General features: G+C 41.2%; 1 protein-coding gene across 5 annotated transcripts in view; it reads left to right on the forward strand.

Moving 5' to 3' along the window:
• Positions 1-14,146, forward strand: part of LOC117600871 (thrombospondin type-1 domain-containing protein 4) — a 40,186-nt gene extending 26,040 nt beyond the window's left edge. For 4 of the 5 annotated variants that reach the window (XM_034316848.2, XM_034316849.2, XM_034316847.2 and 1 more), the window contains exons 3-19: positions 3,369-3,444; positions 4,921-5,072; positions 6,401-6,503; positions 8,268-8,370; positions 8,669-8,841; positions 9,179-9,383; positions 9,481-9,647; positions 9,781-9,886; positions 9,980-10,052; positions 10,156-10,364; positions 11,044-11,176; positions 11,255-11,504; positions 11,645-11,821; positions 11,910-12,074; positions 12,183-12,359; positions 12,557-12,722; positions 12,812-14,146. In XM_034316848.2, coding sequence (XP_034172739.2) covers positions 3,369-3,444; positions 4,921-5,072; positions 6,401-6,503; positions 8,268-8,370; positions 8,669-8,841; positions 9,179-9,383; positions 9,481-9,647; positions 9,781-9,886; positions 9,980-10,052; positions 10,156-10,364; positions 11,044-11,176; positions 11,255-11,504; positions 11,645-11,821; positions 11,910-12,074; positions 12,183-12,359; positions 12,557-12,722; positions 12,812-12,927 — 2,551 coding nt within the window. In that variant the 3' untranslated portion in view covers positions 12,928-14,146. Of the gene's footprint in view, positions 1-1,181; positions 1,253-3,368; positions 3,445-4,920; positions 5,073-6,400; positions 6,504-8,267; positions 8,371-8,668; positions 8,842-9,178; positions 9,384-9,480; positions 9,648-9,780; positions 9,887-9,979; positions 10,053-10,155; positions 10,365-11,043; positions 11,177-11,254; positions 11,505-11,644; positions 11,822-11,909; positions 12,075-12,182; positions 12,360-12,556; positions 12,723-12,811 lie in introns of those variants that run through there. The other variant, XM_034316850.2, reaches the window with a different exon arrangement.
• Positions 14,147-14,793: the final 647 nt, after the last annotated feature.

The following is a 14,793-nucleotide window of genomic DNA, read 5'->3' on the forward strand; positions in this document are numbered from 1 at the left end:
GATCATTATCGGATCGTTGCACCGGCTACAATTAATTTCGCTCGGCAAAGCAACGGGGATTCAACGGGGATTCGTGAAATCCCGGAGAAATATTACTATCGAATAAATTATTATGCGCTCCTGCAAGAACGCGAGGGCCGTGGAAAACGGGATGGAAATGCGAACCAGACCGTGTTTCGCACGCTTCCACGCAACGAACAGCTTTCACCTTTTTTGTTTGCAAACATATCGAGCTTATAGCGAGCCTCGTATCTTCGAACCGTTACGACTTTGCTATCGTGCCAGTCGGTGTACATCACTTGCTGCCGATAAACAATGTCGGTCTTGTTTTCATTGGCGTAAGAATGGTAAAAACTGATCGGCAAGAAAGACGCGAGTGCGAGAATGCCTTGGCGAGCTATTTAACAGCTAGAATATCCTCGTCGAGAGGACAAGCACAGCTGACGACAGCCCTGGGGTATCGTGTCGAACAGTCTCACGAATGAAAGACATCCATGAAAAAAAGTCTTACTTTCTATTAGGATAACATTTTTCTTTGGGCTGCACTTCGTCTTAGGGGACCAACAATTTTTGGTTAAAAAATATCAAATCTTATAGTTTTCGAACTGAAACATTCGAAAATGCAAGTTAAAAGTTTAGGAAACCACTTGTTTCAAAAATACGATTATGTGAAAAAAGTGTATTTAGCGTACTTTGACAGGTTAGTACGACGCCATATTGCTTCTACCTATCTTCTGATTGGTTCCCATATCTCGGTTTGGTCAAGCTAGACCAAAATTTCGTTGATGTGATATTATACCTCTTGTGGATTTTTTGATCGCAGCGATCAAGGAGCAACATGTTTTTAAATAAGATAACCGGAAGTTACAGTCATTTCAGCGAACTTATCAGAGAATGCGTAGAAACAATATGGCGTCGTAGTAACTTGTCAAAGTACGCTAAATACACTTTTTTCACATAATCGTATCTTTCGAACAAGTGGTTTCCTAAACTTTTAACTGGTACTTTCGAATGTTTCAGGTCGAAAACTATAAGATTTGATATTTTTTAACTTGTAAGCATAAAACTGCGTCGTCGATAGGTTCAGGAATATTCCCGAACTTTCCTTGCTCCCCACCACCAGGGTATATGCATACATGTAACGCGTCCGAGGCAAATTCAGACGTTAGACCGATAGATAGATTCACGACATTCTTGGACGACCGGCGACGGCGTGGCGTGGTTCCGCGATTTACGATTAAACAAATATACGGTGAATAAATTATACTTTGTGAATCCTGACTAACTTACGAGTTTATTTAAACCGCCCAATTTACATATTAAACTAGAGAAAATATCAATCCTTTTTCTCCTACAAACCAAAAATTGTTGGTCCCCTAAAACGAAGTTTGACCTTTCTTTGTGCTAATAAATTGATATCAGTGTGGATGTATGCAAAAATGTTGATCACTGTGAAACAATAATAGAATAACACGGAAGCAGCAGAGTACATACTCGTATTGCATAGACGACGCTATTAAAACGACACTAATAAATCTACGACTCCTACTCATTGCTTGATTGTCTTCTTATTACGACAATCACTTCGTAAACAAACATGTATCGTACTTCATTAAACGCGATTATCGTGAATTACAGCCAGGGTGTAGTTTGTTATTTATTGACGACAGGCTAGACTGTGCGTCTCGGCATGCGCTATGCCTAAGAAGTCTGAGAAGGATAGGATGGCTTTCATTCTCGGTGGCCAGTGCACGCGAGCTAAGCGATCAAGCATCGCACTTGATGCAACTTTACGCTTATCCGCTCGAGAGCAATCATGTCCAGCCGCAAACGGCAAACACGTGTTCCTCGCGATTCTTTGCAACGGCCAAGAAGACCGCGCGATCGCCGTAAAATCGTTCGACCGTTCCTCTGATTCCAGCTTTTAACCTTGTTTCTCCTTTTCACAACTGTCCGCCTGATTCTCGTTCGTTGCGAGAATTATCACCGTCTCTGATGCGACCAAAGCGCTACTGATTCTCCCCATATGTTTTCTCACTCTCTTAACAATATTTGTACATGCAGCAAGATTTATCTTTGAAAATCACGATCCTCCTCTAACCTTTCGTGTTTTATAGAAAACGAGACTGCTGGAACCAGTAAAGTAATTAAAGCAATTCCCGTAACCGTTGCTAATGGAAACAATGATTACATTCCACGTTACATCCGTAGCGCTTCATGTGCGCGTTTTACTCGCGCGATTACGCGCGATTACTTCAGTCACCAGCCGGTTTGCGGGCGGTCCGTTTCCCTTTACTCCTTGCTCTTCTCGGTTGCTCTTTATTTTCCTCCGTTTCTTCCTCCGCAGTACAGAAACGTAATGATTAATTAAGCTTTCCAGGAAAACGCAACAAGTGAAACGTTATTAGTGCTTAGTGGCACAGTTTACTCGATTCAGCTTCGTTGCTTTCCCCTCTTATTCTACGGCTCTTTTTCCTTATCCGTTCTACCCTCCGCTTTGCGATCGGACATGCATCTTCGGCGCAGTTTTAATAATTACCGTGGCAAAACGTAGCGGCGCCTGCACGCTCTACTGATATACTGTACCTAGACGCGTTCACGCGATTCGCAACGTGTAAATCGAGAACTCTAAGAATCCATGAAAGCGATTATCCGGTGCAGAAGCTGGATGATCGAGAACATATGCTTGGCTGTTCGTTTCGCCAAGAAATTGCTTCGAAAACAGAGATAAAGAGAGAAGGGCAAAGATTACAGCAGATTTCCATCGCTATCTAGACCAGCGTTTAATTCTGTCTACAGACTACAGATTAATACCATGAATTTCTTGGTAACCTCGAGATCCTTGATCGCCTTTCCGTATATACCTCGCACGAATCTATGTTAAATTAATATCTCGTTCGAGGGGAATAAATCATCGGGCGGATTCAATTAATCGTTACTTTAATTCGGACCAGAGGCACGATTCGATCGCAACACTAAACACTCGCCACTCGTATCTCGTATTTCATATTTCGTATCGATCACGTTGATCTCGGCAATAATTTACGAGGATGGAACTGGTGAATAAATCAACGAATCCGATGATTCAGAAACAAAATTATTCGAGGCTGTAAATATTTAACATCGTCAAAATAGGCGATGTTTGCTGTTAGTCTTTCGAGCAAGATTATCGCATTCTTGAAATGTTTAACCCGACGCGATGGAAGCAGCTGAAAGATAGATATTTGCTGCGATAAGAAGATAATTGGCTCGGGTTCAACAGTCGACGGCGACTCGTGAAAACCGCAGTTATAGATTGACAACGATGATAACAAATTGCATTCCATTACGTCGGATTAATTAAGGCATCTTCGCAATCTCTGTTTCAGATCGATTCTAGCTTTGACAATGCTGACCGCGGCCAGTGTCTCCTCTACCCACATGCCTGACAAGTATCCCATTGAGGTAAGTCGCCATCATGATTGATTAATCACTGAATCATTGATTGTTTGAGATTCCATTGTTAATCGTATCGTTAAGATCAAAATTAGGTGAACAATTTCAATTTCTAATTACCATTTAGCATTTACCATTTACCATCGGTATTAGCCCATAAATTTGCTCGATAATTATACACAGGCAGAGAAACATTGAAGCAGAGAATCTTACCAATTTTCCGTATCGATATTCGACCAAGTATCGTCTTTCCAGCTTCAGTGGAATATGTTCATTAAGCGAGGTAGCTTGTTCAAGTCGGATTTTCAAAGTAATTTGATCCATAACTCCTATACCGGTTAACTTACGTCCATAATAACGTTATCGTAGCTATCTTACCCATTAAGATATTTTATCCTCGATGTACGACCGGCCCGTGCATATTAATTTAATCCACTTACAGGAATTAATAAGCAATTACGTAGACGTTATTCTGGGTGGCACGACGAAGATAATTAATTGACACTGGAGGAGCTTCCTAAATTACATCCGAGCCGAGTGCATCCCCAAGGCCGAGCAAACGATCAACGCGAAATGCAAACATTGTATACGCAATCATACTTTTTACAGTTGCGTTTAAATGGATCGTTTGTTTTCGAAAATATTGCGACATTGAATATTTTAAAACCTGGTCGAAGAAAAGACGAAGAGAAAAAGATAGTGAGGATTCTCAGTCGAATCCATATTTACGTTCAGTTGTGTATAGCTAATTATCAAATTGCTATTTGTAATTGGTCTAGTTAATCGGCACAGAATCTCGAGAATTTCACGACAACCTGTTGACCTCAAAGGTAACCAGGATAACGGGGTTTATCGTCGATTAAGATTATGTTCTTTAAACGATCGTTCCAGTTAATTGTAATTATTGGTTGACCGATCAATTTCAATCGTTCTCTTAATAAGCAGCATGGCTTTCTAGTAACCCAGCAAGGTATCTCATCTCATCAATTTTTTAAATCCAAAAATTATTTAGTAATTCCAAGAAACTGAATGAATTCTTGAAAACCAGTATGATTTATAATTCTGTGCTTGTAGCGAACATTATCGTGTAAGGCGAACATTTTATCCGTCGCAAAGATGTTCGTTACGTTGTGCCGGTAAGAATCCCTTTGAAAGGTTTTCGGGACAATGAGATTAAGATCGTTCATCGTGGAGAGAATCTTGAAATGTGCCTTCATTATTCAGCCGGTTGCGCGAGTCTGACTACAGAGGGTCGCATTCCCTTAATAAAGCATTAGATCGCCGTGTAACTTCTGTTCGTCAACCTAAGACCATATAACTCTGAATAATTTTTCAATGCGAATAATTCTAATAGTCTTAGCTTTTATTTTGGACTGTACCAAATATTTGAATACTTATTATTAGATTACTTTAGAGTGATTAATCAATCAATTCAATATCTTCTTTTAGAGATTTATAATTGACTTCATTGAAACATGTTTACAGGTATATCATATGTTGAGGGAGAAGACTCAGTTCGGTCTTAACCGGGACAATCGCATAAGAGGAAGCTGGGGACCGTGGAGTTCCTGGAGCGAGTGTTCTAGAACTTGTGGCACGGGTATTCAGTCTCAGTCACGCGAGTGTGTACCCTACCAGTAAGTAAAACACAGTAAACATTTATTTTCAGATATTGAATTGGTTATGTTTCCGAATGGTCACACCAAAATTGAAAACTCAGATTCGGTATATAACCTAAATTGACTACAAGAAACTGATTAAAGTTGGTTTCAGAGCTGGATGTCTTACCGTTTTCGAGGTATCGTGATAAGGTTAAGTTAGATTAGGTTAGGTTCTGTGCATGCGCAGTATTGAATAGCGCATGCTCAGTTTCGAATAGCGCAAATGTAGTCCCAAAATTGTACAAAAATTTCTTACCACGATATCTCAAAAACGGTAAGACATCCAGCTCTGAAACCAATTTTAATCGGTTTCTGGTAGCCAATTTAGGTTATATACCGAACCTGAGTTCTCAATTTTGGTGGGGCCATTCGGAAACTTATCTCTGAATTTAGACAGCAAGAATCCGTCGATGGGTAAAATAATAGCCCGACGCAATTATAATAGATATGTTAAAATGAAGCGGTTAAATGCTGTAATTGATTATATCGTAGAAGACGAAACATTTGCAACAAATCGATCGATACACGCGTGTTTTATAATGTACCGTTAACTTTTTGCGAGATCCTCGGATCGTGATCAGTCGTTTCACGATTTCACGAAACATCTATACGGTACGAAGTTTAATAGACAGAATTTCGTAGAGAAACTCACGGTTGCATCTGTTTCTTCCGTGAAATTTCTACCCTTGAACCGATCGTAAGCTCTGGCACGTTCGTAGGAGAGGCAAACGGTAAGTATCGAGCAAATTGCGGATCGGTAGCAGAGGAAAATTACACGCTGCTACGCCGACAACTCGCGCGAACGCTTCTCACCGACCATCAGAGACTCATTATCGTTGCTGACATTTACACCTTTGTAACGCTACCTGCGCGATTACTTCACTCCGTGCAGGATTTATCGAAGGTAAAATAGATCGAAACCCGTTCGGTACCGTTAAGAAAATCTTACCGTCCATAAATTACAGACATGTTTTATTGCGTCACGTGTTATGTTATAAACAATAACAAATGATTATAAATCTTTTCTCGAAGAGAAAATGCTTTCTTCAAAATTTATCTACAGTTAACACATACTTCACTCTGAAGGTTGATTTTGACGCAGAAAATTCATAAATATGTAACTGTTACCGCGTAGCAACAACAGTAGTAAGAGTTACCAATATCCTCTACATGGGCTGACTAATCCGGAGGACCGACTACTTGACGGTATACGTTTAACTAGCGTGAAAGTCGTGGAAAGAAGATGAAACTCTGTTTACAGTGTACAGGTAATAGGTACGAATAATGCGAACGATTTGTTCCAGGAGACTTTTAAGGAAACGAAGCATTATCACGGAGAACGGTACGAGCAACTCGCGACCCATTTGCATCGGCACATACAAGAGATACCACACGTGTAACATGCAGGTAAATCAATGCCAACCAATATGTTTACGCCTTTGTATCAGCTAGTTAGACGAGTGATGAATTAACGTTTGTATTGGAATAGCAATGAAGAATGAATTACGGCAATTTGTACCGTATATAATCAGGATAATTAAAATTGACATTGTCAAATGATAGAGAAAAATTTGAATTGCACTGTTTTCGTTTATTCTACAGTATACAGTAATCGGTATTAATAATTCAGAAACGTAAGATTCTAGTCAGTTATTGATTCTATACACGTTTCATACTCATTCTTCTTACGAATCGTTCATACTTTCGCACACTTTGTTTCCTACGTGTACGTATGCCAGGGAATGCACAATATCGGTCAAAGTCGGTGTCAGTGACTTAGCGTCGATGAAACATTGGTCGGCGATGAGAATGTTAAAGAAGGAGCGTGCGTTTACACGCTGGTCGCGAGTAGGTGTATTTATCATCGGGTTAGAAGCAGACATACAACTACATCGTGATGGGCATTTGATGCTACCTTGCAAACATTTCACCAATTTAATTCCGTCCATTTCTAATCACTTCGATATTTGAAATGAAACATTTTTAGAAGCTATATCTAATTTGATAGCGTTGGAAATGTTGAAAACTTAACAGTAAACACTGAACATTGAAGCTTTCAAAATGATTACTAACCTATCGCTATATGTATGTACTTGTAATATGTACAGATGCATACCATACATAGATTGCCAGAGGGTTTCTTTTCGACAACGGTACGTCACGAGTACACGAACAAATCATCATAGTGGCCAATTAAGGATGCGCACGACGGCAATTTATATAGCTGGTTCGCGAATACGAGGTGTCGTTTAAAATTCATAAGAATAATCACCACCTGCAGAGTCAAAGACTCGTTAATAATGAACGGCTTTGCCCTCTGTCCAGGTTCAAGCTGGCGGTAATTAGACCTTTACAAACGTAAAGACAGTGTGAACGAAAGCAACATTTCCGGATCGATTTCGAGGACCCTCGGCTTCGAGAAGGATCAAATGAAATTTCTTTTAAAAATCTTACTAATGTGTAAATGTTTAAGTGTAAAACATGTTTCAACTAGCTACTTGTTTGTTTGAAACGAATGCAATTTAAAGAATTTTTAACTCGCGAAATTAATATGGTTGTTGTCTCTTTATGAAGACTCCACCGTTGCTAATTTCAACGTTGAAACGTAGGATTGCAATTTAAAAAAATTTACCCGTAAAAACAGTTTTTTCCCTCGAGGCAACACGACTCGGCTAGATTTCGCTCGGAAACGGAGGTTTACAAACACGAGAGACTATTCACGGTTTTACTGGCCCGTAATTAATCTTCCACCCGGAAATTACTGGGGTAACGCTTCTCTTCGTACGCGTTGGTATTCGCGTTTCACTGTGTTCTTTCGACTCTGTGTGTACACGCTCCTTTCTGAGATCACCGAAATTCATCATAAAAGAGTGGAATTCCCTGCTAATTTAACCTTTTATAATTCAAATGCTTTATATTCGCGAAAAGAATGTTATGAAGTTTGACATTATGCGCATAGCGATATTACTATGCAAATTATAGGTACATAGGTAGGTACCTATAATATGTCTATAATTTTAGACTTGACTGATCGTGAGTTAGCGTGTGCACCCTTTAAAGTTTAAACAACTTCGTGATCTAAAGTGTCAATTAGAATTGACCGGTTAACACCTTTCTCAACGATCGATCCTTAATTACCAGAACTTTAATTAAGTCGTTGCTTCGTAACAGAAATGTCCAAACTTCTCGGAGGATTTGCGGGCGGAACAATGTGCCAAGTATAACGGAAGAAACTACAAGGGCGAGAGCTACGATTGGGTTCCGTTCTTGGACGGTAAGCTAAAGCCACGTCTTACAGTTTGCGCGCCAACTGAGCGTTAAAGCGCGACGCGTTGCAATTACCTTACCTTGCTACGTACTGAAACTATTTAACTCTGTCCCATATAAACACCCATACCTAATGTTATTCTTGTACATATACGATTCGTATAAGTAATTGCAATCACATTATTTTCAAAATTTCAAGACAATCCTTTAAACATTCGTGTGTTAAATCGTACGATTCACAGTCTGCTTCCTAAAATGTCATTGTATACAATGTATGTATCTTAAGCGTAATTACTGTTGCTCAGCACCAAACTCTTGCGCGCTCAATTGCCGTGCGGTCGGCGAGCGTTTTTACGCAACGCTTGAACCGGCAGTAATGGACGGCACACCCTGCGACGCACCAAATCTTCGTGGGTATAATACAGGAATTTCTATGGAACGTACAGAACGTTGGCTGTGTGTCGCTGGACAATGCAAGGTACCATGAATAACTAACAATAAGTTGTTACTTCATACAACGGGGCGGAAATTAATTGCGATTCTTTCTCGATACGAACGTTCAAATTGCTTCGCAATACTTTTTCTCTCTTTTTTACACGTTTTTAATTACACACCGTTTGATCGTCGATGCAACTGGTTAACCGTATCCCTTTTACCTGATCCATTCTTCTTTTTTCTTTACCATTGTTACACTTTGCTCTATAGTTTCCATCGGTTCCCGATTCATTATCGCCAGATGAACGCGATAAATTGCTTCCCGACAAGCGGAGAAATCATTTTAAAATTCTTTCCTTTTTTTCTGCTACTTCTTTCAGCCGGTAGGTTGCGACGGCGTGGTGGGTTCTGGCGTCACCATGGACGCTTGTGGTGTCTGCGGTGGCCAGGGTAAAGGTTGTAGACTGTACGAGGGTATTTTTATGGAACCAATCCTGCCTAGGGGTCATCAACCTGTGACCACCATTCCCAAAGGTGCCATGTCTCTCAACATATCTGAATTACGTTTCAGCAGCAACTTCTTAGGTACATATTTTCTAATCATTTTCAAAATTAGGTACTAATTTTTAATGATTTTCACGATATTCGATATCTTTTCCTAACAAACAATTTAATTTGTCAGCTTTGAGAGACAGCAACGGTAGCTACATACTGAATGGACCGGTGGCTTACAGTCCAAGCGGCACTTATAAAGCGGTTGGCACGACCTTAACATACCAGAGGGGTGACAGAAATCGTATGGAGTGCATCGTGGCGACCGGGCCTCTGAATGATTCTTTGCATTTAGAGGTAGGCTCAATCACGAAAACATCACGAACCCACATCTCTGATAACTCGTTCCAATTCTATTCGAACTGTTTGACGATCTTTCTTGGTGGTATATTGTATTCCTAATATTTTTCAAATTCTTCAACTTCTTTAGATTCTGGCGCAAGAAATGAACCCAGGAGTGATTTACAAGTATATGATGCCGTTAAAAAGCGGGTCAAATGGAAGGGCGATGATAGCACCACCGCTTTACGTGACAGGTAATACTTTTATGCTCGAGCATTTCTTTTTTCAAGGCAAAAATATTCTTTGTAGGTAGGTACATATTCAGCAAACGAGCAAACTTTTTACAGGATCCATCGATCGTGGCAACGAAATTCCTGATTCAGATGCTCGAGTAGCTCTTACTGTTCCAGTGAACAGAATGTAAATATACGATTCTTCGTTCTTCGTTTTATTAAGATTATCTATGTTCAACCGTATCTGATGCAAAAGAAGACTCGTCAGAACTGGTGATTTGTTTCTACAGATCGAATCAGAAGATCGACGCGTCACCAAGGAATCACGATCAAAGCCGAGTGCGAGTCAATGAAAAAGGACGAAAGGAAGAAATGAAACATCTGCCGACCACGGTGATGGCCGGTGATCAGCCAAAGTTGAAACCGAAAAAGAAGAAACGACTGAAATTCGCGTGGAAGGTGTTTGGATTGACTCCTTGTTCGAAGGAATGCGGAGGAGGTACCAGATTTTTATAGCATAACTCTCTTGCTACCATTATTTGAACGATCTTCGAATGATTACGTCATTCGGAGCGATCGTCCCACACGGTCGAACGGCGACCCCGATTTTTCGGACACGGCAATTAGAGCGAGCAATTAAGAAAAAAAGCGTGCAGACAATTAGAGCTGGTCCTAAGAGCCGACTGTGGTAATCGAGCTACGCGTGGGAAGTCGGTTGAGACGAGTTCGTTTCGGTACTTCGGTATTATCGTTGTTTCGTGAGATTACAACGCTCGATTCGCTTGTCGTTGTCCCGGAAGTGGCGTACAATTCACGAAATTTATTAACAGGAAACCCGACATCCGTGGCCGTGGCCATCTCTGCGTTTATTATTTTCCAACGAACGTCTCCTGAATCTTCTTTCACGTCGCGTCGGCACGTTACACACGAGGACCGTGTCCGATGCCGCTTCGTCAACAAGTCTTGGACTGACTTTTTTTCATTTAGACTGACAGCTCATACGGGCGAGCAGAGATAACGTCGCGTCGCGTCACACCGGCTGTCAGTGTTCTTTTCTTAATTTTCATTCCTGACAAGGACGGTAATTGACTCGCGAGAATACCACGAGAATAACGCGTTAATTACAATTTTGTGAAAATCGTGAAATTTTCTAAACCTTCTCTTAAACTTTCATTCAGGTATCCGAACGGCGATCTTCAAGTGCGTTCGCGAAATCAATCAGATGATCGTGAATGACAAACGTTGTCGTAACGTGGGAAAGCCTCAACAACCCTCTCCGTTGCGCTGTAACGAAACCCCTTGTTTACCCAGGTAATAGATTCTCTTTTCCCTTTTTTAATTGGTATTCAGTATTTACGAATTTATGATTGCCATACGGTTTCGTCGCAGATGGAGAGGCGAACCATGGAGCGAGTGTTCGGTCACCTGCGGTATTGGTACTAGGACGCGAAAAATAGAGTGCGTACAGGAACTGAACGCAAATTTAACGATGCGAGTCGCAGCGGGTGCGTGCGTTCAACCACCGGACTTGAAGACTACGGAAACTTGTACGAAACCGACTTGCACGAACAGTCCGGAATTGAGGCACATGCACTCGCAGCACGACACACCCAGATGGGACGTTGGCCCTTGGAGTTCGGTAAATAGCATACAGTCATTTTTTATGGGGATACAACTGTGCATCTTACACTTGGAAAATTGTAAAATCTTAAGAAATATCAACTTTTTAATGGTGACTATATAAATTGTAGTATTTCTACTATGCTTCTATGATTCCAGTGTTCGACAACGTGTGGAAAAGGAATTCGAAATCGAACAGTGACTTGTATCACGTCTGGCAAATCATGTCCCGCGTTCAATAAGCCGGAATCGCAAAAGATCTGTGAGTCTGCACCATGTATGCAGGCAGGTGCGGACCAACGGGCTCCTTGGCTGTACTCCGAGTGGTCGTCCAAGGTAAAATCAATTACTCGAACGCCGAACCGCAGAAAAGAAGGCTAAATCGATCGGGTTAATTTTTTTTTTTTTATTCTCGTTTCTTTAGTGTTCCGCGGAGTGTGGTAGGGGAGTGGAAAGCAGACAGGTTGCTTGTGCCGATGGTAGCGAACTGTTCTGCAATCCCAAAGACAGACCGGAAACGGAGAGACAGTGTTTCGGAAAAGGGACTAACTGCGATGGCGCGAAATGGTTCACGGGACCATGGTCATTGGTTAGTGATATTTCTAACAAAACATGAAACATGAAATACGAAGCTATGAATCATTGGTAGCCCCAGTGTTCCACCGGGAATGACCGTGTTGGACAAATATGGTTTCAGTGTTCCGTGTCTTGCGGAGTGGGTGTCCAGTATCGAGAAGTCCTTTGCTTGGCAAGGACGAACAACGAATTCGTCGTTTTACCAGGGAACAACTGCAACGATTCGAGGCCGGCGAACGAGCAAGTATGCAGAGCGACCGAGTGCTCGCCAACATGGTTCACCTCGGATTGGTCGAAGGTAATTCGCGAACAAGACGTGTAAATTTACGATCGTCCTCGAGGACCAGCATCTTTTTAGCTTCCTTGCATAAAGTGACATAACAATACCTGGGTAGTTTATACTGTTCGAGACTTTTGAGTTTAATTTGCATCAGCATTGCAGTTAATTCTTTCAAAAGTGATATTTCGATTCCGATTACTCTTTCTTGTTTTTAGTGTTCGGTGACGTGCGGTATCGGAATTCAAAGTAGACTGGTTCGATGCATCCTTGAGGGGGTTACAACCTCGAATTGCGTCGAAGCTGCAAGACCGAAAGAGCGACAGCAATGCGACTTAGAGCCGTGTAAAAAGGACCCCCCAACTCCGAGTAAGCCACCGAAAAGTCAGTTCCAATGTCAAATTTTTCAAATTTAATACCTTAACACTTCGATTTAATTATTCTATTAACGAATCGTGGAATAATTGTTTCAGAAGCCTATGAGATGACGAAGTGCATCGACAAACATCCAAACTGTGCACTGGTGATGAAGAACGGTTTATGCCGGATAAAGTACTACAAGTATTCTTGTTGTCGTTGTCGCGAGTAGTTTTAACCATCGCGCGAATGAATCACGTTAGGTTCGTTCCTTCATAGATACCTATAATCGTTCGTATCGATATGAACTCGTAGTTCTCTGACCTTTAGTTCAATGTAACGCTTCCATTGAATCGGAAGAATCGTGCCGATTAATAAGACTGTTACGAAGACGTGACCGTATTACGTATTAATTTTATTTAGCTTTATTCCTTCTGTCATCTTGTTCTCGCGTGGCAGACTGCGAAACAGCATATTATTTAATATCTCTAACGTTAACCCAGTCAGTGGAATAGTAGATAAAAAAATTCGTGAATCTAGAATCTAGAGGAATCAACTAGTCGTTCGAGATAGACGAAAATCGAGGGTATTGCAAAAGAAATAGAAAGTATTTTTTACGAGAGAGAACGTGCACGATATCACACAGTAGCCTAATTTATGCGTTAAAATTGTATTTTATTATAAAGGACCGACGCGGGATACGAAGGATTACGGTATTGTTACGTCCCTGGATAAATTGCAACTGATTTGTATGCAGGCTCCTCTCGAAACCAGTCGATACACCCGTGTATCCACTTAGGCAAAGTTGAGAGCTTGTGCCGTCTGGAGAAGCGTGCATAAACGCGCGAAACGAAAACGGGTCCGAGCTGGCACGCTGTCTGGTGTCACCGCGAAAATAAGATACGTAAGAAGAAAAAGGGAAACGTGTCGATACGGCTGCATGTGCTCTCTCGATACATGTACTTGGTTAGGTAGGCTGTATTAGTCGCGAAACATTATTTATCCCGTCCGTGCGCCCGTATCGGTGAAGCCGGACGACGATGGCTGACTTGCCACGGGTAATTTCTGTTATCGAGCATTTAATTAACATATCGGGCCGAGCAGATCCGGCAATTTTGATTTACGAGCCTCCACTCGTTAACGAATTCATCCGTGACACGAGCAACAGGACAATCCTGAAACGGATATAGCCTTTTGTTTCCTCTTGTTCTGATGGACAGACAGGAGAAACGCGTTGCAAAAAGAATGCAACGTTCTGGATGAATTAACATGTTTCATGCTGGCTGTTATAATATCTCACCCTTTTCACTCGTCAACTTAATTGATACCTTTTATTCTATACCTACGTATCAAATGTTGAGCATTATTGTGAAAATATCAACGCGTTCTTCTGTCCATCGTTCTGCGGCATCAATGTTAACCGATCTGTCTATTCTCAATATAAGTTTCATAGTACAGTAAAACCTGGATAAATTCAACCAAGATTGGGACCCAGTGGTTGCGTTTACCTAAGCACGGTATCGAAGCTCGGATGACACGCGACGACCAGCTAAGCGTGAACGTAGAAAGGGACAGACAGTGGTGGAAAGAGAGAGGTCCGAAATCAAAGGAAAGAGCCGAAACGTATCGGTGTGACTAATACTAATTGAATCAAAAAAATTTTTTATTTTTGACTTTTTTTGAGTGAAACTTTTACTAGCGCATTGGTGAGATTTTTGTGAGTAAAGTGGTACCAAACACGATATAGTTTCAATTATAATTACTTGCTAAAATTGATGTTATAAGTTGGCGAAAAGCAAGAGAGATCGAAATCCAAACCAGTCGCGGTGTCGGCTTTGGTTTCAAAGGTTTCATTTATCCTAGCGAGGAGTCGATTCTGGGCATTTAATGTTTCATTTATTCAAGCAAGGAGTCGATTCCGGGCATTTAATGTTTCATTTATTCAAGCAAGGAGTCGATTCTGGGCATTTAATGTTTCATTTATCCAAGCGAGGTGTCGATTCTGAATCCGTACACATGTTTTCTTTGTAGCCAACATGCCGATTCTGTGTCCGTACACATCTTTTGTATTCAGCCGACATCATTTATATTCAGTCGT

This window comes from Osmia lignaria, chromosome 16 (assembly GCF_051020975.1).
Source record: "Osmia lignaria lignaria isolate PbOS001 chromosome 16, iyOsmLign1, whole genome shotgun sequence".
In the NCBI taxonomy this organism is placed as follows: domain Eukaryota; kingdom Metazoa; phylum Arthropoda; class Insecta; order Hymenoptera; family Megachilidae; genus Osmia; species Osmia lignaria.